We start from the raw sequence: 23,547 nt of genomic DNA, 5'->3' as shown, positions 1-23,547 counted from the left end.
GAAGCTGCAACTGCGCTCTTTCTATAGCCTCAGCGGCGGCTTTTGACTTCCTGTTGCCTGCCGCCGCCCCCCTCCGGCTCGCTCTGCGGCTGTTTTTAAGAAGCAGCGACTGCACTCCTCAGTTCTTCGGATTCGGAGTACGCGGAGGCCGTTCTGCTTCCAGATGGCAGCAGTTCTCCTGGAGGTTCTTTTTTGAGTCCCAGTGCTTTTCTGTGACCGCCATTGCTACTTTTCTTGTCCCGACCGCCATTTTTGTTTTTGCTACATTTTCCCACTCTTTTTAACAGGTGTCTTTTTTGTTTGCACTCCTTCCATATTTCTCTCTGTCAGTTCACCCTTAGTGAGGTTTAGACCTGAGTTCTCCTGTTTTTGTTTTCAACCCTAAAGACCCTGCACGAGGCCCTTTAGTCAGTTTCTGTGTGTGTGCTGCAGGCTAAGGAACATTCTAAATAAGCCTTATCAGCATTCTTGGTTAAATGCACACTGAGGCTGGCAACTGAGGCTGTGTGGAACTACATATTACTAAGACCATTTACTGTGACTGAGGCTGTGTACTGAGCCTGTTTGGGTCTGTACATTCTGCCCCATCCGTGGCCTTGTACTGAACCCCTTGAAAATATATGATGGCAGAACAGCCAGTGACAGCTCAGGCAACCAAGCCTAAACAATCTAAGGCAGCCAAGCACAAGCACGCCAAAGCGGTTGCCAAAACCAAGCATCTATCCAGCCATAGCACAACCAAGCGGGCACGCTACGTCTCTGTTCCGGTTTCTGAGGAGGCGGGCCAGGAATATTTGACAAATCTTTTTCATTCTCTGACTACATCCTCCGAGGAGGACTTTACAGGTTTTCCTGACCAGCCAGCAGCCAGCTACCATCCTCCCATATTACCACCTAGGGCTCGTGTATCTTCCCAGCCTGCTGAGCCGCCCATATCCTTGCCTCTACAAGCGCAACCATCTCCCACACCGGGGCTGCAGCTGTCTCATGAGTTCATATCACAACTACAAGACATGCTGTCGTTCTTCTCGCAACCGCAGTCATAGTCACAGGTCTCTGCCATGCCTCAGCGTAGTATTTACAGACAATCCGATGATATGTGCCACTATGTACGCAATGAGGCGGATCCATCATGCTCTCCAAATCCTTTTGACATTGCCAGGGGCAAGGTTGTCGATGATGTTTCTTGTGGGGAGGATCCATCATAATGCTATCCAACTCGAATGTGACGAGTGGAGTGATCATTTGGAACAAGAGGAGGATACATCTTATCGCCTGTTCAATGCCTCCGATTATCAGCCCCTTGCTCGCAGAGTATTGAACACCCTTGGTCTCCAATCTCCACAACCTGCAGCTGCCACTCCCGCTATTACAGGGGCCAGGGTCCTGAAATCCCCCAAACCAGTGGAGTACTACCTTCCTGTGCCAGATCCTGTTGCTAAACTGGCCAAGGACGAATGGTCTCACCCGTTACAAACACACCGCTTTAACGCCCTTGCAGACAAGCTTTACCCTTTGGCTCTGGAATTTACAAATAGACTGGCCGTCCCCGGCATAGACGAGCTGATTTCCAGTCTAGTCTCTAGATCCCCTCTGCCGAGGGAAGGGGGCTCACATTTAAAGGACGCCACTGAGCGGAGGCTGGACTTTGCATTATGCAAAAACCATGAGGTCACTGCTTTCACCATGCGAGCTTCTGCATCAGCTTCCATCTTTTCCAGGGCAGCAATGATGTGGTTGGATGACCTCTTAGATTATCCTAATCCTGATCATGTCTGTTTGAGGAGGTCACTGGTGAAATTACACAAGACAGTGGTGTTTGTGGCTGATGCCACCTTGGACGCAACTCAGCTGGGAGCAAGAGCCATGGCAGCTCAGGTAGTTGCTTGGTGGACCGTCTGGCTTCGTCACTGGGAAGCAGACTCTACGGCCAGGGTTAACTTATTAAGGGCACCTTTTTCGGGCTCATTACTCTTTGGCAGGGAAGCCCTAAAGGCAGTACTAGTGGACCCCAAGGAGGCTCAGAAGCCTGTCTTAGCCACTGTCAGGAACGTTGATCGCAGGCCCTTCAGGCGTTTCACCCCATCCCGCACGCCCCAGCCCTTTCAAGGAGCGTGGCCCGGGGGACGAGGTCGCGATTTCCGAACTAATGATCTCCGTTACTCCAGGGGATTCTGGAACAGATGTTTCCCAGGCAGAGGACAGTACCAGGGATGCAGAGGCGCTTCAACGTCCTCATATCATGGAGGGTCTCGCCAGCGCAGACAGTACTGCCGCGATAACGGTCGGGGGCAGACTGCTTCTGTTTGGAGACCATTGGCTACATCTGACTCAAGTCGCCTGGATCAGAGATCTCTTTTGTTACGGCTATGCAGTGGAGTTTTGGGCATCCCCTCCAGACAGATTTCATCCCTCTCCTTGTCCCAAGACTCCATCCAGGCGCTGCATCATGCAGACAGCCATACATCACCTCTTGAACACAGCTGCAATAGAGCCAGTCCCTACAACAGAGAGGTCGGAAGGGGTGTACTCCTATTTGCTGTGCCCAAACGAGATCTGTCATAGCCAGCGGTGCTGGACCTCAAGTTCATCAACTCCATTACAGAAAGCCTTCACGAAGGAGACTTCCTGGCTTCTGTCGACCTAAAGGAAGCGTATCTCCATGTGCCTATTTACATAGCCCACAGAATATTCCTTCGGTTTGCCTTCGGCCCCCAGCATTTTCAATATCGAGCAATGCCATTCGGTCTCTCGTCCACCCCGAGGGTCTTCACCAAGGTGCTACTCATCCTAGCAGCTTACCTCCGCCTTCAAGGGGTGCATTTCTACCCCTATTTGGACAATCTTTTAATAAGGGCGAGTTCCAGGGAGCTGGCTCATCTACATCTGAAGCTCATGCTCTATGTCTTGCAGACCCTTGGATGGCTAGTCAATTTCGACAAAAGTCATCTCCAACCAACCCAGCACCTACAACATCTAGGGGCAATGTTAGACACCCTGCAGGCGATGGTGTTCCTGTCCCCAGACCGCATAACCGCCATAGACATCACACGGTTTCTGATGCATCGCCCAACCGCGGATGTGATGCTTCTAGCAAAGGCTCTGGGAATGTTGGTGTCCACCATCCATATTGTGCCATGGGCTTGAGCTCATAATTGCCAACTTCTGTGGGCCTTATTACCATTTCAGCAGGACATTGCCAGGTCCAATCATCAAACAGTTCCCTTGAATCCGGTGCTACGCCTTTCCTTTCGCTGGTGGACGATGGTCCAACCTCTCAACTGGGGCACTCCGTTCAGAGAACCCTGCAGGACTGTTGTCACCACAGATGCCAGTCTCATCGGCTGGGGAGCTTACTGCAACTCCCAGTGCATTCAAGGGCTTGGTCCGAAGCCGAGCAGACTCAGACCATCAATTGGCTGGAACTAAAAGCTGTCCACTTAGCTCTGCTTCAGTTTCAGTCTTTGTTTCCCTTGGACCATGTTCTCATTCGAACGGACAACACGTGTGCGAAATCTCATTTAAACAGACAAAGGGGAACGAGGTCCCGTTCTCTGCAGAACCTAGCCTACCTCATGTTCGACTGGGCAGAACAACATCTACAATCCTTGAAAGCAGAACATCTCAGAGGAATTTGGAATGTGACAGTGGACTGGCTCAGCAGACAACAGGTCTGTCCGGGAGAATAGAAACGTCATCTGACCATTTTCCATCTTCTCCAACATTGGTTTGGCATTTTCTCAGTCGATCTGTTTGCCTCCAGTCGCAATTATCAGCTACCCAGGTACTTCGCACAATACCTGGACATGACAGCGGAAGCGGTGGATGCTCTGTTGCTACCGTGACCAGATGGCCTATTATACGCCTTCCCTCCAATACCACTTTTAGCCAGAACCTTGAGGAAGGCGCGACGCAAGAGGGCCAAGCTGGTTCTGATAGCACCATATTGGCCCTGTCAACCGTGGTTCTCGGATCTCCTTGCCATGTCAGTGACAGACCCTTGGACGCTCCCAGTCAGGCCAGACCTCTTATCCCAGGACCCAATATGGCATCAGGACCCCAATTGGCTCAACCTAACAGCGTGGCTTTTGAACAGGGACATTTGAGGTCTGCTGGCCTGTCTGAAGCTGTTATTGATATTATATTGGCCTCGAGACGACCATCTACCACTCGTATATATCAGCATACTTGGGTGGCATTCTCCAGGTGGTGTCAGTCCCAGAATCTCGATCCTTCTCAGGCCACAATACAACAGGTGCTGCAATTCCTTCATAGGGGCCTCATAATAATAATAATAAAATTTTATTTCTGAGTTGCCTATCTGGCCGAGTTAATGGCCAGTCTAGGCGACGTACATAAAAAGAATAAAAACACAACATTTAAAACCAAAATCTCAGTCAATAGATAATCTAAAACCGCCCGTCTATAACAGATAGCATTAGTCCACCCCAGCAATCCTATAGGCCTGCCTGAATAGCCAGGTCTTTAAGGCTCGGCGGAAGCCTACCAGGGACGGGGCATGGCGAAGATCATACGGCAGGGAATTCCAGAGGGTGGGGGCCACAATTGAAAATGCCCTCTCTCTGGTCCGCAGCAGCCTAGCTGTTTTAACTGGTGGGACCGAGAGAAGGTCTTGCGTGGCTGATCTCGTCAGGCGGCATATTTGATGATGTTGGAGGCGCTCCTTCAGATAAACTGGTCCAAAACCGTATAGGGCTTTAAAGATGGGGCTTAGACCCAACACCTTATGTCAACATGCGTCCACTCTGTCGTCCATTCTCAGTGTCCTCCACTGGTGCTCCTATTGCCTCGCACCCTCAAACGTTTCCTGAGGGGAGCCGCTCTGCGTTCACCGGCTGTATTCCACTGTTTTCCCTCCTGGAGTTTGTCGAAGGTCCTGCAGGCTTTACAACGCCCTCCATTCGAACCCCTTAGGACTGTGCCATTACGTCTATTGTCATTCAAGGTCCTGTTCCTGATCACGATCACCTCTTCGAGACGAGTTTCGGAGCTGGGCGCATTGTCTTCTGCCCGCCATCTCTGTGTTTTTCACAAGGATTCTGTGGTACTGAAGACTGATCCTTCCTTCTGTCCCAAGGTCAATTCAGTTTTCCATTGCAACCAGCACACTGTTCTTCCTTCCTTTTGCCCGAATCCTACCCATCCTCTAGAGAAGGCTTGGCATTCGTTGGATGTTTGGAGGGGTCTCAAGACCTACTTGTCTCGGACCCAGGATATACGACGAACTGAGTCTTTGTTTGTATCTTTTCATCCACGTTCTATGGGGCATAAAGTAGCTAATTCCACCTTATCCCGCTGGTTGCGCGCATGTATTACCTTAGCTTATGAGTCCCTTAAGCTTCCTGTTCCATCTAAAATAACAGCTCCTGTTGCTGATATTTGCAGAGCTGCTGTTTGGTCTACCCCGTCTTCGTTTATAAGGCATTACAAAATAGACCGTTATGCTTCTGCCGATGCCTCTTTTGGCAGGCGAGTTTTGCAACAGGTTCTTAATGCTGATTAGGATGTGGGTGGTCCCTCCCTGTTATGGGCTGCTTTGGTACATCCCACTTGATGGCAGTCCTCCTGTGGAAAATGGACCATTGGTCTCACCTGAAGGGTGATTTTCACAGAAGGACTGCCATCACGACCCTCCCAGTTGGAGGATACCTAGAGTTAATTCACCGGTTGTTATATATTCCTGTTATGCTATTCTGTTCTAGTTCGCTAGTGAAGTCAAGACTTCTAATACTGTTATATGGAAATGTTAGCATTGTGTTATGCATTGCTATTATGTTATGTTCTTGCCAGTAGGCCTGTTGGGCTCTTTTTATACACTTTTAGATCTCTCTCTCTAGACTCGTCGCGAATGAACTGGAGAGTGGGAGGGGCCTGATGCCCCTAGTCTTGACTTCAGAACATTCTTGCCTTCAGACAATGGGTGGAGCTATGATATCCCGCTTGATGGCAGTCCTTCTGTGAAAATCACCCTTCAGGTGAGACCAATGGTCCATTCCCAACCAGTGTGCCTCCAGATGTTGTTGGACCACAACTCCCATCAGCCTCAGCCAGCATTGCCAATGGTCAGGAAAGATGGGAGTTGTGGTCCAACAACATCTGGAGGCACCCTGGTTGGAAAAGGCTGTACTATATGAACCCGAGGAGAACAGCCAGACCGACCAAGAGGACAGTGAAGGTGAACACTTCTTTAACAAAGTATATTACTGGCAATGCAAGATTGGAAAGAATAAAAAGCAATATATATATATATATGTAGGTATGAATGAATCAGGACTACCCAAAACGTGAACACCCTGCATGAATTGGAGGTCGACATCTTATCTTAGGGATGCATCATGGAGATACAGGGTGGTAGAACATTGTTGTTCACGAATTGGGTTTCTCTACTATAAATATATAGCTACATGTTGATATTGGGGGAAAAGAGTCATATTGGTTGGAGGAGAGGGGGTGCAAGTAACAAGGCACTCCTACTTCATTTTCTCTTCCTGTAGTTCACTTTCTTGGGACCTATGCAGGCAGTAGAGGTAAGGTGCTTTTGCGGGGGGGGGGGCTTTTTTGGAAGTTGAGGAGGAGACAGTCCATGAGATGGTCAGTCCACAAAGAAAGCCTGCTATAGGTATGATCCATATGGGAGGTTGGAGGGTAGAATTATATAAAATCTTGGTGTTGTGTAAATATGAGGGTTAAGCTGTGTTTGTGGAATGTAAATGGCATCAGAAACCCAGTGAAATGGAGACAAGTATGGGGATGTATAAAGCAAGAACATCCTGATATAATGATGCTCCATGAGACACATAAAAAAGGGATAAAAACACCATTGTGAGAAGAGGATGCTGGACTAAATGGGTCATTGGCCTGCTCCAACAGGCTCTTTTTTATGTTCTTATGACAGAACCCAAAATTTTAAAGAGGAAGCGAGTAGGTTTTTTCACTTATGTGATTTTTATGACAACAACCATTGACAGGGGCCCAACTAATTGCTAAATTGGGCAAAAGGAGTTAACTGGTTTTAGCTTCATCATATAACTAATCCACTAGTCCATACACAATCAATTTGCCCCTTCACCCCTTTTGAAAACTTGAAATTAAGCTTGACTCCATCATTTTTTAAAAAATAAGAGTTTTATAATAATATGTGATTCTCAAACTGGATTGTTGAATCCTTGAAACATCTTTGAGAATCTGAGTTTGGCACAGAGAGTAGTAATGGCAGACTGGAATAATATGTGGGATAAAAAACATTGCTAATTGTATCCCAGGTTTATGAATTAATGAATGAAAAATGTTTGTTTATCCATTCACCATTACAAGATTAACCATCCAAAGATTAGAGCAAATATATCTAGAATGCTACACAGATAGTATTTTATTTAATGCCTCAAAAATGAAACAGAATTAATGAACAAGCCTCACCCCATTGATGGAAGGGCTGTGGTGTACTGAAACCCTATGCCACATGTAGTCAACATGTGATGTAATAAATATTAGTATGATGTCGATTTAATAAGGAACCAGGACATTTAATGTACTCCTCAACTGTTTTTTATTGATGATATTCATGAACAGAAAAACCTGCTGCACAAAAAGTTAATAAATGTTTTATTAGTGGCTGGCAGGCAGCTGCTTGTATGAAATTGAATGGGACTGGACAACATTTATGGACCATTGTTCTTATGGAAAAACTTACCAAAGAAGAGGTCTAAATGGACAGCAAGAAGAAAATGATTTCATGAAAATATGTTATAGCCACATGAATACTAACAAGCAAGTTCTGCATCTTCTGACCACACACAGACAACTGTGGGGTAGAATATTTGACTGAAAAAAATGTTTCCCTTTTTCCTGTTGCTTATACCTGATTTGTTCTCATGGAGAGAGGAGGGGAGAAATGATGGGAAGTTATTCTTTGTATTGATGTTCACTTCTGTACTGTGAGAAGAAAATCTAAATCAAAATATTCTTTTTTAAAAAAGAAAAGAAATATGTACTTTTCATTCCAAAATTATTCTTCCCGGCTAAAAAGCAGTCCTTGGCTCAGAGATCCATTGACTTCTTCAAAATAATGGCACCTTAGATTTAGGACTGTGCAGAATTTTTATCTGTTGAAATATTTTGCCACCCTTGAAACCTTTAAATATGTAAATGTTCACTTTTCTTTGTTCGCTATAATTGTTTCCCCTTCTTGTTGCTGTTGCTTGTCTCCCTCTAGTTAGGGCTTCTTTCTCCTCCCACACGATATCACAGCATTATGCAGTCAGAAAGAATTGGCTGCATCCTGACATCACGGACAGCAAACAAAGCCTGTTCTGAGTGACTTGAATAGGAGACACTTTCATCCCCTGTCATTAGGCAGAGTGAGATGGGCCACCTCAGGCAGCAGATGTTGGGGGACATGGAATGGTGGCAAGGTGCTGGATGACAGCCTGCCTGTGCTCCCTAAGCTAGCCTGCTGCCCTCAGGAAGAGACTGTCCCATCACCAGTGTGAAAATGAAATTTACCTGCCAGTCCAGTCGGCATCTGTTTCTGAAATGGGGGCAGTATGTTGTTCTTTGCTTCAGGCAGTAAAATATCTTGGGTCAGTCCTGGATGAACTTGTCAAAGCTGATGAAAATATTCATGAAAATCACCCTTCTTTTTTTAACAGTGCTATTTGCATCAGCTGAAGACACAGTCCTTTATTTTTAAAATGTTACCATCTTGAGTAAAATAGGAAAATAGTTATTAACATTTTGGTTTTGTGCCCTTTTCATAGAGATTAAATGCATTGGCTTCACTAGTCCGTGGCATCCTTCCCAAACTGCACAGAAATATCATAACAGCACTCATAACTATCGATGTGCATGCAAGAGACATTGTTACTGAACTTGTAGCACAAAAGGTATTTTAAATATTAAAATGATATTTGTAGATTTACAGATTAAAGTAAACATCTAATAAACATTTTATATTCTTTGTAAAGGTAGATTCTGTTGACAATTTTGATTGGCAAAGGCAATTGCGTTACTATTGGGACCTTGATCTGGATAACTGTGTGGCTAGAATGGCTTTATCCCAGTACACTTATGGCTACGAATACTTGGGAGCATGTCCCAGATTAGTGATAACCCCACTCACGGTAAGACCTTGCTCTCATCTTCATACATGTATTTTGAAATGTATGAGACTTAAAGATGATACAATAGAGTCATCATTGCCCAATTTGTATTGTTTCATTCGTTTATCTGATTCAAGCTGCTTTTGCTGTTTGTGAAGCATGGCAAAAGTCTCTTTTGACCAGTAAAATGGTAAGGTCACAAAATAAATGGATCAGTTAATCTTGCATGGCTTCTTCAACTCTCCAAAAAAGCATTTCCAGCTTTCAAACTGAATCTGAATAATGCAAACCCAATTGTGAGAAAGTTAATTACCTTATATTAAATTATCATTTGAACAAGCTTAAATTGTTAGAATTCTTTTTTTAATTCACTCATTTGTAGCTATTATTTAAATTTGTTTGTTACACAAAAAGGTCTCCAAGCAACCTAAAACATAATTAAAAACAGAAAAAAAAGTTATATAAGTACATTTACAGAAAAAACCTTCACACAAAAACATTCAGTTCATAAAAATACTCCAAGAACCCTCCTCATAACATCAGAGAAAGCTTCAGCAGCATAGTAGCAGCAAACAACATTATTGTATTCCATCTAAAGGCTGGCAAAAAGTTAAGTTTTTATCTGGTGCTGAAAGGAAGTCAGCAAAGGTTCCAGGTAGACCTCATTCGCTCCAATGATTGTGCTGTTGATTACTGCATGAATCCTGAGTAGTTTCAACACTGTTCAACAGTAGCTTCAGAAACTTCAACTGGTTCACAATGCCACTCCCTAATTGCTGAGGTGTTTAAATCAGATATTCATATTTTACCTTTTTCTAAACATCTAATCTGGTTACTAGTTTAACATCAGGCGCAATTCCAGGTGCTGGTTTTGCCTTAAAAAGCTCTAAATGATCTGAGTTTGGATTATCTCAAAGAACAACTTCTTCCATAGAGGAACACAGGAAACTATCTTATACTGAGTCAGACCATTGGTCCATCTAGCTCAGTATTGTTCACACTGACTGGCAGCAGCTCTCCAGGGTTTCAGGCAGGGAATCTCTCCCAGCCCTACTTGGAGATGTCAGGGATTGAACCTGGGGCCTTCTGCATGCCAAATAGATGCTCTACCACTGAACTATGGTCCTTTACCAGTGTGAATCTCTCAATGAAACAAACTAAGGAAAACGTTTGGTTGACATCCTTTGATTATCCTCCTACTTTACTTGTTGCTGTAATGGTGGAGGCAACAGCCATAAGGTTTCATGATGATCCAAAAGGCATATGGCACACCTTGGTCTAAGGTGACTTAGGATTGTTATACCTTGAACATATCTGTGAAGGGATGTATCAGTAGTTTCTATTGATGGTGTGCCATACCGTATGGCAAATGCTTTCAGGGAATTATGTTGCTAATGGCTGAGATTTGTTTTAGTGATCTATTACTTTTTATGGGCAGAATGTGCATACTGTTGAAGATTATACTACAGTACAATTGTGCTGTTGTAATTCTGTCATTTCCTACTGGTATTCAATACTCATGCACATATAACATTCTACACTTTGACTCATCAGGATCGTTGTTACCTCTGCCTTATGGGAGCATTGCAACTTGATCTAGGTGGAGCCCCAGCTGGACCTGCTGGCACTGGCAAAACAGAAACCACTAAAGACCTTGCAAAAGCACTTGCGATCCAGTGTGTTGTATTTAATTGTTCAGACGGTTTGGATTACAAGGTATGGAGCCCAATATTTTAACAGGATGAGTGCATGTGGCACTTTTTGTTATTCTGTAGCACTTTATGTTAACAGGTTTTACCAAGGACCTGCATTTTGTAATTTCTGTTAACAATGATTACATTAAACACAAGACAGTAATTTTTCACACAGTACATAATTAACCATTGGATGTAACTCTTGTCACTGTCATGGCTGGCATAGGATGGGGAGAGAGAATAATCTTATTGCTAATGGCACTATGCAGCTGTCTTTCCCCTTCACGGTGCTGTCTGTGATTTTCGACTTAGCTAGGTGAGGTGGAAAAATAATGTCACTTTCAGGCAGATTCCCCCCGCCCCTCACATGGTAGTTTGGGTGCAAACAGGCCATTTTGTCTCTCACTGTTGAGAACAGGTCTAGATTTCTGGAAAACCCTGAGCCACTTTTGCGTATCAGTTGTTGTCCCCCCCCCAAAAGAAACAAAAAGTAGAAAGAATGATTCTGTGGCCTGGAACCCTTCCTTCACATGTTTCATCACTTGAACGTGAGGCAAAGGAAATTAAAATAAAGGAAAAGCCAATTAAATTTCGAATCCCTCATAAACGCTCTTCATCCGAAACAATGCATCATGGAGGATGCAGCCTTAATGCAAAGACTGGGTTTAAAACCAACGTTGATTAGACTCTCCCCCCCCCTTTCTCCTCTCTCAATTTGCCATTAAGGGCAATAACAGCTCTTTTGAGAAAGGGGATAATATGGTTCAGTGGCTGTTCTAAAAGTCCGTGTTTAAGGATGGAAATGGGATAACACAGAAGCATTTTAAGCTGATGGCAACAAGGGCCATTAGCTGTGTTTCTGCATTTATCACCCCTTCAATTAAACTGTTGCCTTGGGCTCAGGATGGGTCTGTCACAACGACTTGTTCGGCCCGTATTCTGGTATTTGGCACCAGGTCGGAGCCCAGCGATTCTTGCTGGAGTGCAGCCCAACATCAGGCCAAGAGGAGCCCACAGAATCCAGAGCAGGGCAAAGGCAGGATCTAGATAAGGGGTGGGGAACTTGTGGCCCTCCAGATGTTGTTGGACTCCAAACACTTCAGCCTCATCCAGCTTGGCCAATGGTCAAGAAAGAGTGGCTCAACAGCAAATAAGGCAACTCCATGGACACATCACATAGCCAAGAGTTCCAAAGTTTGTGCATCCGGGTTGGGGCAGTCGGTGGTGGCTGGACTAAAATCCGCTCTGAGTAGCATGGCGTCGCTAATCCATCATCTCAGTCGTCATGGAGAAAGGACCTCTCCTCCAGGTCTTTCCCCTCAAGATCCATTCCTTTGGACTTCTCCTGTGCCCATCCTTCTTCTCACCCACATTTATTTATTTATTTATCGCCTATTGTAAATGGTATTGTTTTTATTGATGCATTTTTATATTGATGTATTTTTATATCTGTGTTTTTTTGTAAGCCGCCTTGAGGGCCTTTTGGCCAAAAGGCGGGGTAGAAATAAAATGATGATGATGAGGGTATTAGATTGTGAGTGATACTTTGTCTAAGCAATTATGGTTGTTTTTATGTTTAATGAATTATGCATCTCAGCATACAATTACAATAAACTGCATATCAGTTTTAGAGCAGAAATTTTTAGGATTTGGTTCAGACCTCACACCACCACACAGAGAGAACTGACATGTAACCCAATCCTTATGTGAGCTACATATACACATCTGTTTTGCTCTGCACCTTGAGATTTTATTGCCTGAAATGACAGCTGTTTGGAGAGTAAAAACCGAGTCATGATAACTAGGATAAACTATTGTTGTTTCAGATGATGGGACGTTTCTTCAGTGGCTTGGCACAGTCTGGAGCATGGTGCTGCTTTGATGAATTTAACAGAATTGATATTGAAGTTTTATCTGTTATTGCTCAACAATTGATTACTATTAGGAATGCTAAAGCTGCTAAGGTAATTTCATGTTTTCTGGATAATGGAAGCTCTGTTTCATGTTCTTAATAATTTTTACAATGTAATATTTTCTCTTCTTTCAAACAGCTCACTCGGTTTATGTTTGAGGGACGTGAAATAAAATTGGTTATGACCTGTGCAGCCTTCATTACAATGAATCCTGGCTATGCTGGACGAACAGAATTACCTGACAATCTAAAAGCACTTTTCAGACCATTTTCAATGATGGTTCCTAATTATGCTTTGATTGCTGAGGTACCTTTTAATATTTATGATTACTCAGAAAATGTATGAAAACAGCATTACTATATAAGAATAATTAATGCAACATTTCCTTTAAGGGAACCAATAGTTACACGTCAGGAAAAAAACAGGATCTCTTTTTCATACTTCTGTTATTATGTCTTCTTTGTAGGAAAATTAGGTTTTTTTAAAGACTTTTTTTGCCTTTGGACTCAACCGATATTTTGTTCAATGCATTTTATAGGAAATCTCATCTCAGAAATATTAGTACATAATCTGGTGCATTTGCTATATAGCTTTTTGTGGGTCAGTATATAGGCAGAAGTAGAGTTTTGATCTTGATTTTTAATTGTGAACTCATGTCAGTTTTCTCCCATTTATTTCCATCTGTTGACCAAGAATGAGGCATATGAAAGCTTTGCCCCCCAAAACTGAGCAGGTTTGGCAGTGTAGTGACTTCACCCCATTATTAGATGTATCAGATCCAGTTTTGCCTCCTGCTAAACAACTACATGCTATGGGCCTTGTTCTGCTTTGCTTTTTCAGATGGAGATGTGTTCCTTGTAAAATCTGTGATGTGTGAAAAAGAAGGGATGTCATTTTGTTTCCTTGTTTGTTTTGTGTTTGTCTCTACATTCCAAATGGAAGTTGCTGCTTGAATTTAGATATCTCTGGGTTTCCTTCATCTTGTTCCATCCCTGCTTTTATGTTAGGCCTTGTATCCTTTTCATATCTAACTCGGATTTAATGGACATACTTGTGAATTTCTCCCATTTGTGCATCATCTAACACTCTAAGATTTTTCCTTTGGTAAATGAATTAAACATTATGTTTCACACAAAAGGAAACTGCATGCTTGCAAGCACCACAAGAAGTATGAATTGTATTTTCTCCCTTGGGTGTAAGATGTCCTCAGGTGGGTTACATCTCCTCCCCTACCACTCAAAGGAAGTTGTTGGCTCTTTCTCCCTCTAAAGCCTCAGTTCATTCCTGCCTTTGCTTGGAGCAGGCCGCTAGAGAACATCCTGTTTTTTGTCTTCTCCTTAAGCTTGTGTTGTTGTTGTTGTTTTCTGTATTTGTCAGAAAGGTTCCCTTTGTCCCTCAGTTTCATGATCTATTTTTTTTCTGAATCTGTTCGTGTTACTTAGTAAGTTTAGTGCCTTCCTAATAGCTCCAGAACATTCTACCCCTTCTCTGATTTGCCAAGCCCACCAGTGGGTGCAGACAAAGCAACATCCATTTCATGTAGAAGGGCAGGCCTGGAGGCCTCTGAGGCACAGCCTGTGAAACGCCTTTGTGCATTGCCCTCCCTTATTAGCAATAGCCATACCATGAGAGTGGATTGCCCAACAACATTGGGGAGACAATTGACTGTTATGGAATCTCAGGTGAAGAGGGTGGCAGTGACAGCCGTTCAAGCAGCAGAACAGAATGATCAGCTGGCCTGATACAGAGGGGAGACCATGAAAAACATGGCTCTTCAGAAAGTGCATCAGGCAGCTTCCTGATCTTTGCTAAGTACTTGTAGAGCAGAGGAAGAGTTGATGGAGGAGGAGAACAGACCAGAATTGAATAACAGTGTGGCATTCGATTTAATAAAGTCCACATTAGCTTTGAGGAGTCCCCTCCCTGAGCAAGATCAAGGCCCTAAGAGACTCCAGTATCCCCAATTCAAGTCCAGCTGAGTTCTGAAGTGCTAAATCAAATTAAGGAACCCTCCTTTCAGACCTGTTTAAGAAGCTGGCAGGGGTGCAGCCTTCTACCGGTGTGGCACAAGTGTAAACACAGGCTAATAAGATGGCTCCTTCTCCCTCTTGCCCACAAACCATTCCCATGCCCTTGATTGAGGATGTTGGTGTGGGTGATACGTCTTTAAATCTTCATGCAACATCAAGAGGTCTGGCTAAGAAAAATGTCCAGCTATTCCAGTAGTTTCACTTTTTGAGGGAACAGAGGAGCCCCTGAGATCAGTTAGATTTAGAAGATGAAGAGTGGAACAGTGGTTCTGAATTGGAAGAAACCACTTCTAACAGACTGTTTCAAGAATCTTATTTACCTTTTTTATACATTGCTATAGCTGCTCCTGATCGCAATGCTCCCACTGAGAAGCCAGTACCACCCACTTCTAGGGTAGCTTCTGTATTACCTGATCTTAAGCTTAAGCAAAAGCTATTTCTGCACTACCAATGTTTGAAAAGTTAAACAAGTCAGAGTAGGACCTCCCATTGCAGAGCAGACACTCTTTGGCATGTGCTAATGGGTTTTATGTCTTAGACCAGGCTCTCTGTGGCACTAGTTTGCCAAGTACTACTTCCTAAAGATGGATTCTGATGGCCTTTTGAACTGTGCAAGTTGGATCTGAGGTTTAGAAGGGAGCATGAGGCCAGTGCCCTGGCATTTAGGGCTTCCTGCACTAGCATCAGTGTTCACTAGGGCATCCCTGCTGTGCCTGCATGATCCACTGAATGATCCTCAGGAGGATGTTGATAGAATGCACAAGAATCTATTAAAGGTATCATGGGCTTCAACTGTTGTGGCAGATGTCACACTGCATGCAACCCAGTTTGCTGCACAGACAATGGCAGTAAAAGTATTATTTATTTATTTAATTGATATCCCACCCTTCCTCCCAAAGGAGACCAGGATGTCGAATATTAAAAATCAAACAATTTAACAAGGGAGGGAGCATTCTAAAATAATGATTAAAACATTTGAACGCAATTACAATTAAAAGTATTCTAAACCTTCTAAATCACAGTTAAAATATTCTAAAAACACAGTTAAAAACATTATTTCACCAGTGATCTTCAAGTTGCCAGGAGTTAGCTTGCCTAGTTAAATAGGAATGTTTTCAAATTCCTTCTGAAGGTTAAAAATGTTGGAGACAGATGCACCTCACTGGGGAGAGCATTCACAAATGTGGAGCCACTACTGAGAAGGCCCTGTCACAGCTTCAGCAGCAATTGGACAGCACTCAGTGGTGGCACCACCAACAAAGCCTCACCTGTTGATCGTAGGGCCCTAGTTGGTTCATATTGGGAGAGGTGCTCTTTTAGGTACTTTGGTCCAAAGCCATTTATGGCTTTTAATGCTAATACTAACACTAATACTATGCTAATTAGGCCCAGTAGCTCACTGGCAGCCAGTGTAGAGTTTTTAGGACTGGTGATGCATGATCCCCTTAGGCTGCCCTACTTACCAGCCTAGCAGGCACATTCTGCACTAGCTGTAGCCTCTGGACCATCTTAAGGGTAGCTCCATGTACAGCCCATTACAAAAGTCCAGACGGAAAGTCACCAGAGCATGGACAACTGAGGCCGGGATGTCCTGGGACAGGTGCAGCTATAGCTGACGAATCAGTCGAAGCTGAGAAAAAGAATTCCTAGCCACCAAAACCAATTGGGACTCTAGTGACAAGATGGAATCCAGGAGTACTCCTAGATTATGAACCTGTTCCTTCAGGGGGAGTATAACCCCTCCCAAAACAGATTGTACACCTAATTCCTGGACTCAGGAACCATTCACCCATAGCACTTCCATCTTGTCGGGATTCAGCCTCAGTTTGTTGGCCCCCATCCAGCCCATCACTCACTCCAGACACGGGTCCAACACTTTCAGAGTGTCTCCTGATTCAGATGGCATGGAGAGATAGAGCTGTATATCATCAGCACACTGATGACATCATGTTTCAAATACCCGGATGACAGCTCCCAACAGCTTCATACAGATGTTTAATAGCACAGGAGACAGAATGGACCACAGTCCAAAAGCCATGGAGCCGAGTACAATCTCCTACTACTACTTTCCAATAGCAGCCCTACAGGTAGGAGTGGACACAGTACCTCCAACTCCCAGCCTCTTGACGTACTTCTGTAGGAAGCCATGGCCAATGTTGTCAAAAGCTGCTGAGAGATCAAGGAGCACCAACAAGGTTGCATTGCCCATCTCTGTCCCGATAAAGGTCATCAATCAGGGTCACCAAGGCTGTTTCTGTGCTGAAAAAGGCCAGAAACCAGACTGGAATGGATCTAGATAATATGCTTCCTCCAGGCATTCTTGCAGCTGGTCAGCCACCACCCCCTCAATCACCTTGCCCAGGAAGGGAATATTAGAGGTTGGATGGTAGTTTTCTAAAACCTCTGGATCCAGTAGTAGTAACAAGAAAAACTTTCTGCCTATGCTATTGAGGTGATGCTGCTGCATCATAGAACAGTCTGTCTTCGGAACCCCTTGTGGGACAAAAACTATTTGGTGAGGATGTGCTTAAAGACATTTTGGTCAAATCAAAAGACAAAAGAAGGCTATGCTTTCAGCCATGAAGAAGGACAGATGCTCCTTTCAGTGCTCCGTTCACACTTACCGGAACTTTTGGTCTGCCAGAACTGCAGAAAGCTGTGGAAGAAGGTAATACAAGCAGCAGATCAATATCTGCTGGATATAGCCATCAAGCCAATCCCAGCAAGATGCCTTCTTCAGCATCTATTCCATCTTCTTCATGGTGCTATAGAAGCATGGCTCATGGAGGGCAGTACTGGACTTGAAGCAGCTGGACCTGCTGTCTCAAGGGCCTCTTCTGCATCCCAGTCCTGCTTGGCTGAACCTGTCCATGTGGAGGCTGAATGGAAATATCTCCTGAAAGTTGACTTACCACCAGAAGTAATCAGCATGATCTTGTATTCTCAGCATCCTTCAATACTGCACATTTACCAATCTATTTGAGTGAGTTTTATCTTACTGGTGTGAGAGTATCATTGTCACCCCAGGAAGGCAGGTACATCTGAATTGTTGTCCATTCTTCAGAGAGGTCTTAAAATGGGGCTGAAACCAAGCACATTACGAAGAAAGGTGTCAATGTTATGGTCAGTATTGCCTAAGGATTCTGAGAATTTATTGGGAGTTCATCCTTTCCTGCAAAGACTTCTGAAGGTTGGATCTCTTGCTAACCCACAATGCAATTTCATTTCCCTATGTGGGACTTCCATAAAGTACTGTCTGTTTCACAAAAGGCTCATTCTGAACCTTTAAAATCAGTCTCTCTGCCTACTATGTCCCTTTTTCTAGTAGCGATCACTTCAGCATGTCAAGTATTGTAACTAAACACCTTATCCACTATCAAATATCTATGTGATTTTTATCAGGGCAGAGTAATCCTTACCTGTCATTCAGACTGAAAGTCAACTCTGCATTCCACCACCAGCAGGAGCGAGTTATCCCTATTTCTGTCCATCTTCTTCCCATCCATATGAACAGGCATGACACTCTCTGGATGTGCACAGTGCGCTGAAAGTATACCTTGCCAGATGAAGCTTTTTAGGCAGTCTGATTCCCTGTGTATTTTGTTTCACCCCACAACACTGGCTAAAAAAAGTCTCTAGTAACCAACTTTGTGAAATGGATAAAAGCATGTATGACACTATATGCTTCACTACACTTGCCTGCACCAACAAAACTCATGGCTGACTCTACAAGGGCAACTAAATGGCATTCTCTATAAATGCTCCTCTTCATGAGGTCTGTCATGCTGCCACCTGGGCAAGTCACAATATTTTTACTGAACATTATAAAATTGATGTGTGCAACTCAGCTGAGGTGGCCTTTGGGAGAAGGGTGTTCCAACACCTACTTCTAGTGCAATAGACAACCTTCTACCCACCCTACAACTGGCCAGCTTTAGAACATCCCACCTGAGTGCATCTTCCGCCCAAGGGAGAAGGAACTTTTGGTCTTACCTGCAAGGTGCTTCTACTTGGTTGTAAAGATGTCCTTAGGACCTCATCCCAATTTTTGGTTTTTGCTGCCTCACTTGTCAGACACACATTTGCACATATACCTGTTTATTGGTTGATTGCACCCTTGCATGTCTAGGGAGGGGCTTCAGGTGCAGTTGTTATAGTTGTAGTTGTTCTGTTTGTCTTCTGTTCTGTTTTTTTCTTCTGTGGTGGTCATTAACTTGACCATGAATGAAACTGAAACTTCTAAGGTAGAGAGGGCCAACAACTTCCTTTAAAGCAACAGTATTCCTGCCTTCAAGTGGTGGGGGAGTGCTAACCCATCTGAGGGCATCTTTATACCAAAGTAAGAATGCCTTTCAGATAAGATCAACTATTCTATCTCAATTGCATATTACCAAGCCTTCATTGGAATCATATTGTACTTATGTTGGTCCTCTGGTGACGTTTAAGCTTTCTTTTGTTTTGTAAGAACATTCAACACACTTTTTTTGTACTTTAGGTTATTTTGTATTCTGAAGGATTTGAGTCAAGTAAAACACTTGCAAGGAAGATGACTCAAATGTACAAACTGTGTAGTGAGCAGCTTTCTCAACAAGACCACTATGATTTTGGAATGAGGGCTGTCAAATCTGTCTTGGTCATGGCTGGGTAAGAAGCCTTGTGCTGTATGAGATATTTTGAATATTCATTTAACTTATGAAAACACACACACACACACACTGCTGTTGCCTCTCAATTTTAGATTTTTAAAAATTTGGGCTGTGAGAAGTTTAAAGCTAGGTGTGGCTCTAGAGATGTGAAGGCCCAGAAAAAAAAAAAAGTTTTCCGTTTTCCCCCGAAGCCGTTTTTGATAACAAAAAATTGAAAAAAATGAAGAAAAAATGGATTATGGAATGTTTTATTTTAGCATGATGAATAAAATATTTCATTGAATCTTGGTCCCCACCCTTTTTTTCTCAGTTCTTTTTATGGGAATGGATGCTTTATGTCTGCTCAACGCTGTGGAGGACTAGCAGAGACTTAAATAATTTTCATAGTTATTAATGTTGATGGTTTCTTCTGTTTTTTTAATTGTTTTTTGCCTGCTCCTCATAAACTGCCAAAACAAAAGAGGTTCCTTACAGTTCAGGATCTTGTTATATAACAGAATTAGAATCCCGGTTTCCCAAAGCCCAACTAATCATCATGGGCGATTTTAATGCCAGAATTGGCCCCAATAATGACACTCTACTTGCTTCGAAACTCTGGGGGGGGGGAGGATAATGCTCATTATATTTCTGCCGCTGATAGAAATTCTAAGGACCCCAGGGTTAATTACCAGGGCATCTGTTTAACTCGTCTAACTGGAACTCAAAATCTTACAATCCTTAATTGCCATAAGCCTTTGGAGCTATGCGCGGAATACACTTATATCTCAAGTAGAGGAAGCAGCGTGATCGATTATGTAATTATCTCCCACCAATTACTGAATCTAACATCTAATTTTGCCGTGGGTAAGAGGCAAGATAGTGATCACCTCCCTCTAACCCTCTCACTCCACTTAAAAGAGAAGAGCCGTCTAGTAAAACACCTCAACCAAGCAGTAAACTCAACGTATTTTACTTATAGGAGATCTATCTGCATATTTAGCCAACAAAGTAGCTGCCTTCATTTCTTCCGCCACGGCCATGACCATCCAAGAACAACTGGAAAAGGCTTCTAACCACCAAACAGCCTTAAATGTTTATGAGACTCTGGTTACAACTTTAAATGCTATTTTAGCTCCCAATTCTAAAAACATCAGACCTCACTCCAAAACAGGCCTTCCCAGATGGTTCGACAGGGAATGTCGAATCACCAAGAGACACCTGAGACAAACCTATCTCCATTACCGCCAGCAAAATGCTAGCACCCTCCCTCCTGAGTATTACACCATCAAAAAGAAATATAAAACCTTAATAGCCACCAAAAAGCGGCAAGCAATCCAAGAAGGCTGGAAGTCTTTAATCAATGCAGCTAATCACAAAAATCTAAAACCTTCTGGTCCCTAGTCTCCGGAGCCTTGAAGCCCAATCTCCAAGTCCTGTGTATAATTCCACCACACATATGGGAACAGTATTTTACAGATTTGCAGGTGTACACTCGAGATATCCCTTCTAACTACCATTTCACTTTTAACATCGGGAACCTCCCTGACTGGCCACCTGTCCAACATACTGAAATAACAGACTTAATTGCTGGCCTGAAATCGGCCAAGGACCCGGGAGGTGATAATTTACCCCCAGAGATTTTGAAGTGCCATTATGACTGGTGGGCCCCCATATTAGCTAACCTATTTACAATCATCAATAATACAGGACATATTCCGGAGGACTGGCACGAAGCTATAGTAATCCCCATTTACAAGAAAGGCTCTACAGAGGAACCCTCTAACTACAGGCCAATCAGCCTCCTTTCGGTAATTGGAAAACTCTACGCCAGTTACCTAAAGCGGAAACTATCCACGTGGATAGAGGAGGAGAACATTCTGGGCTTTGAACAAACAGGATTCAGGAGAGGCAGATCTGTTCTGGATCATTGCCTACTCCTTAATCACTTGGCAGAAAAATACAGAAACCGTACTGGGAATGGCCTACACGTCGCGTTTGTCAACCTAAAATCAGCCTTTGATTCTATCCCAAGGGATAAACTATGGGCCAAATTGGCAAATACCTCAATTGATAAAAGACTCCTATACTTAATCTATAACCTACATCAGAACACTTCTGTACGTGTCAGATGTGGACGTGAAGGGGGTCTAACCAATTCGATTCCCTCAACAAAAGGGGTTAGACAGGGCTGTGTCCTGGCCCCCCTATTGTTCAACCTAATCTGAATTTATAGAACCAATACATGAACTGAAATGCTGCTAGCCTTCAAAAGTCACACTTCTCCAAATTTTGCAATGCAGTTTTCCATCCTAAATATGCATACAAAAAACTATATATCAGGGGAAATGTGCATATTAATGAAAATAAAGTGCAAAATGCATTATATTAGGAAAAATAGTATATTACGAGAAATTCACACAAGAATGCATACAAATTTTGAAACTTTTTTTTAAAAAATCACAAACTAATCCTGTAATGGGGCAAACTGAATTTAAGATTGAAAAAATGAGAAACTGAGAGAAACTGAAATCGACAAATTTGTCTATCCTGATATGGAGCTTCATGTGTGCAATGAATCATTTGTATCTGCACCATTAGCCATTGGAACTGTGCCTGTATATTTTAAAGCTGCTGTAATTTATAATAGGCCTGTACAACTTGTGACACAGCAAGCAGAACACACCCCAGCAGTCTTACATGGAGACTCAACTCACATCCGGTTTTTGCTTCTTGCCTGGAATTGTGAAAACAAATGTACTTGGCAATCTAGAACACATGGCTGTGTTTGACTGAACCAAAAGTCAGCAAATGTATGAAATTCATTCAGGAATAATAATGTCGAAGTACCCATGCTATATTTTTTTCTTTGAGGTATTACTTAAAAAAGGGCAAATGACATCTTGGAGGGAGAGGCATAGCCAAACTTCCCAGGACTAGCTAGATGAGACACTGAAGATCTATAATCAGATTTACTTTCTCCTGTGCGGTACATCCCTATGCCCATTTACTTGAAAATAAGTAATTGGTTTGTTTAGGATTGTAATCTTAATTTCTTTTAGAAGCATCACCAAAATGGATTGGGATTGCAGCACAGGAGCAGGGGGTTAACTCGTTTTCTCTAAAAAGGAGTTTCCAAATGAGAGAAAGGGACTTTTAAATTATAATGTAAAAGATATCTTACCCATTTTGTACATTTCGTCAGTTAGAGACTACAAATGAGTTACTATATAATTATTAGGGTTAGATTTTTTTTGGTGAAACCTACTCTATATTTTTGTACCAGATGATCTTTAAAAAATTTAAATGGTGCCAATAATACTATTAATGTATGCTCCAATTATTTTTCCATAACTAGGTCACTAAAGAGAGAGCATCCAAATTTGAATGAGGATGTTGTATTAATAAGAGCATTACGAGATTCCAACCTCCCAAAATTTCTTGCAGATGATGCTCTTTTGTTCAGGTACATTTCTTATTTATTTGGCATTTTCTTTATTTAATCACAAGATCTTTATTTTTCAATAATTGAATATAACTGAATATGACTCTTCTGTTATGTCCAGTGGGGATGATATAAGATAATTGTTAAATTATAAGAAAAACAATTTTCAACAGTTTGAACACTTAATTTGACTGTTTATGTTGTAGTCCAGAATTTAAAATGTTATGCCAGATTAACTTTATATATGTATATATATGTATGTATGTATATATCTGTTGTACTTAAAAGTACATTTCTACCTCAACCTTGCAATAAGAGCATTGTTTTAATTGTACAGCTATGCATCTTTTAAAATTCTCATGATCAGTAATTCAGGCACTTTAGACTCTGTATAACAGTCATGTAAAATAAAATAACAGTGGGGAGAACAGCCGTAAATTACTACATTTACTACATTTAAATATATAGGACACAATCCAGCAAAGTTGCAAGACTGAAGTATCAATTGAAATCAAACGGACTTAGAAGTGCTTAAATTTTGTTACAGAATTGGAATAACTCAGTGTAAACAAAGCTTCTGGTCTATAGGAGGGACTATCAATCCCATATGAATGTTTTTAGGAGCTGATGAAATTGGATTGGAGGTGACTGCTAGGACCCACCCTGTTTTGTGATTTTAGGCTGTTTTTAATTGTTTTTAATGCTGTATTTTTAATTGTTGTAA

At 42.6% G+C, this 23,547-nt stretch overlaps 1 protein-coding gene across 2 annotated transcripts in view; it reads left to right on the top strand.

The window, feature by feature from the left end:
• DNAH6 (dynein axonemal heavy chain 6) overlaps positions 1-23,547 on the top strand; it is a 362,354-nt gene that overhangs the window by 95,707 nt on the left and 243,100 nt on the right. For both annotated transcript variants that reach the window (XM_061634018.1, XM_061634008.1), the window contains 7 exons: positions 8,778-8,903; positions 8,985-9,140; positions 10,674-10,835; positions 12,640-12,777; positions 12,865-13,032; positions 19,252-19,400; positions 22,737-22,844. In XM_061634018.1, coding sequence (XP_061490002.1) covers positions 8,778-8,903; positions 8,985-9,140; positions 10,674-10,835; positions 12,640-12,777; positions 12,865-13,032; positions 19,252-19,400; positions 22,737-22,844 — 1,007 coding nt within the window. The remainder of the gene's footprint in view (positions 1-8,777; positions 8,904-8,984; positions 9,141-10,673; positions 10,836-12,639; positions 12,778-12,864; positions 13,033-19,251; positions 19,401-22,736; positions 22,845-23,547) is intronic.

Source organism: Rhineura floridana, chromosome 1 (genome assembly GCF_030035675.1).
Source record: "Rhineura floridana isolate rRhiFlo1 chromosome 1, rRhiFlo1.hap2, whole genome shotgun sequence".
Lineage (NCBI taxonomy): Eukaryota > Metazoa > Chordata > Lepidosauria > Squamata > Rhineuridae > Rhineura > Rhineura floridana.
This window is presented reverse-complemented; position numbering and strand designations above follow the sequence as displayed.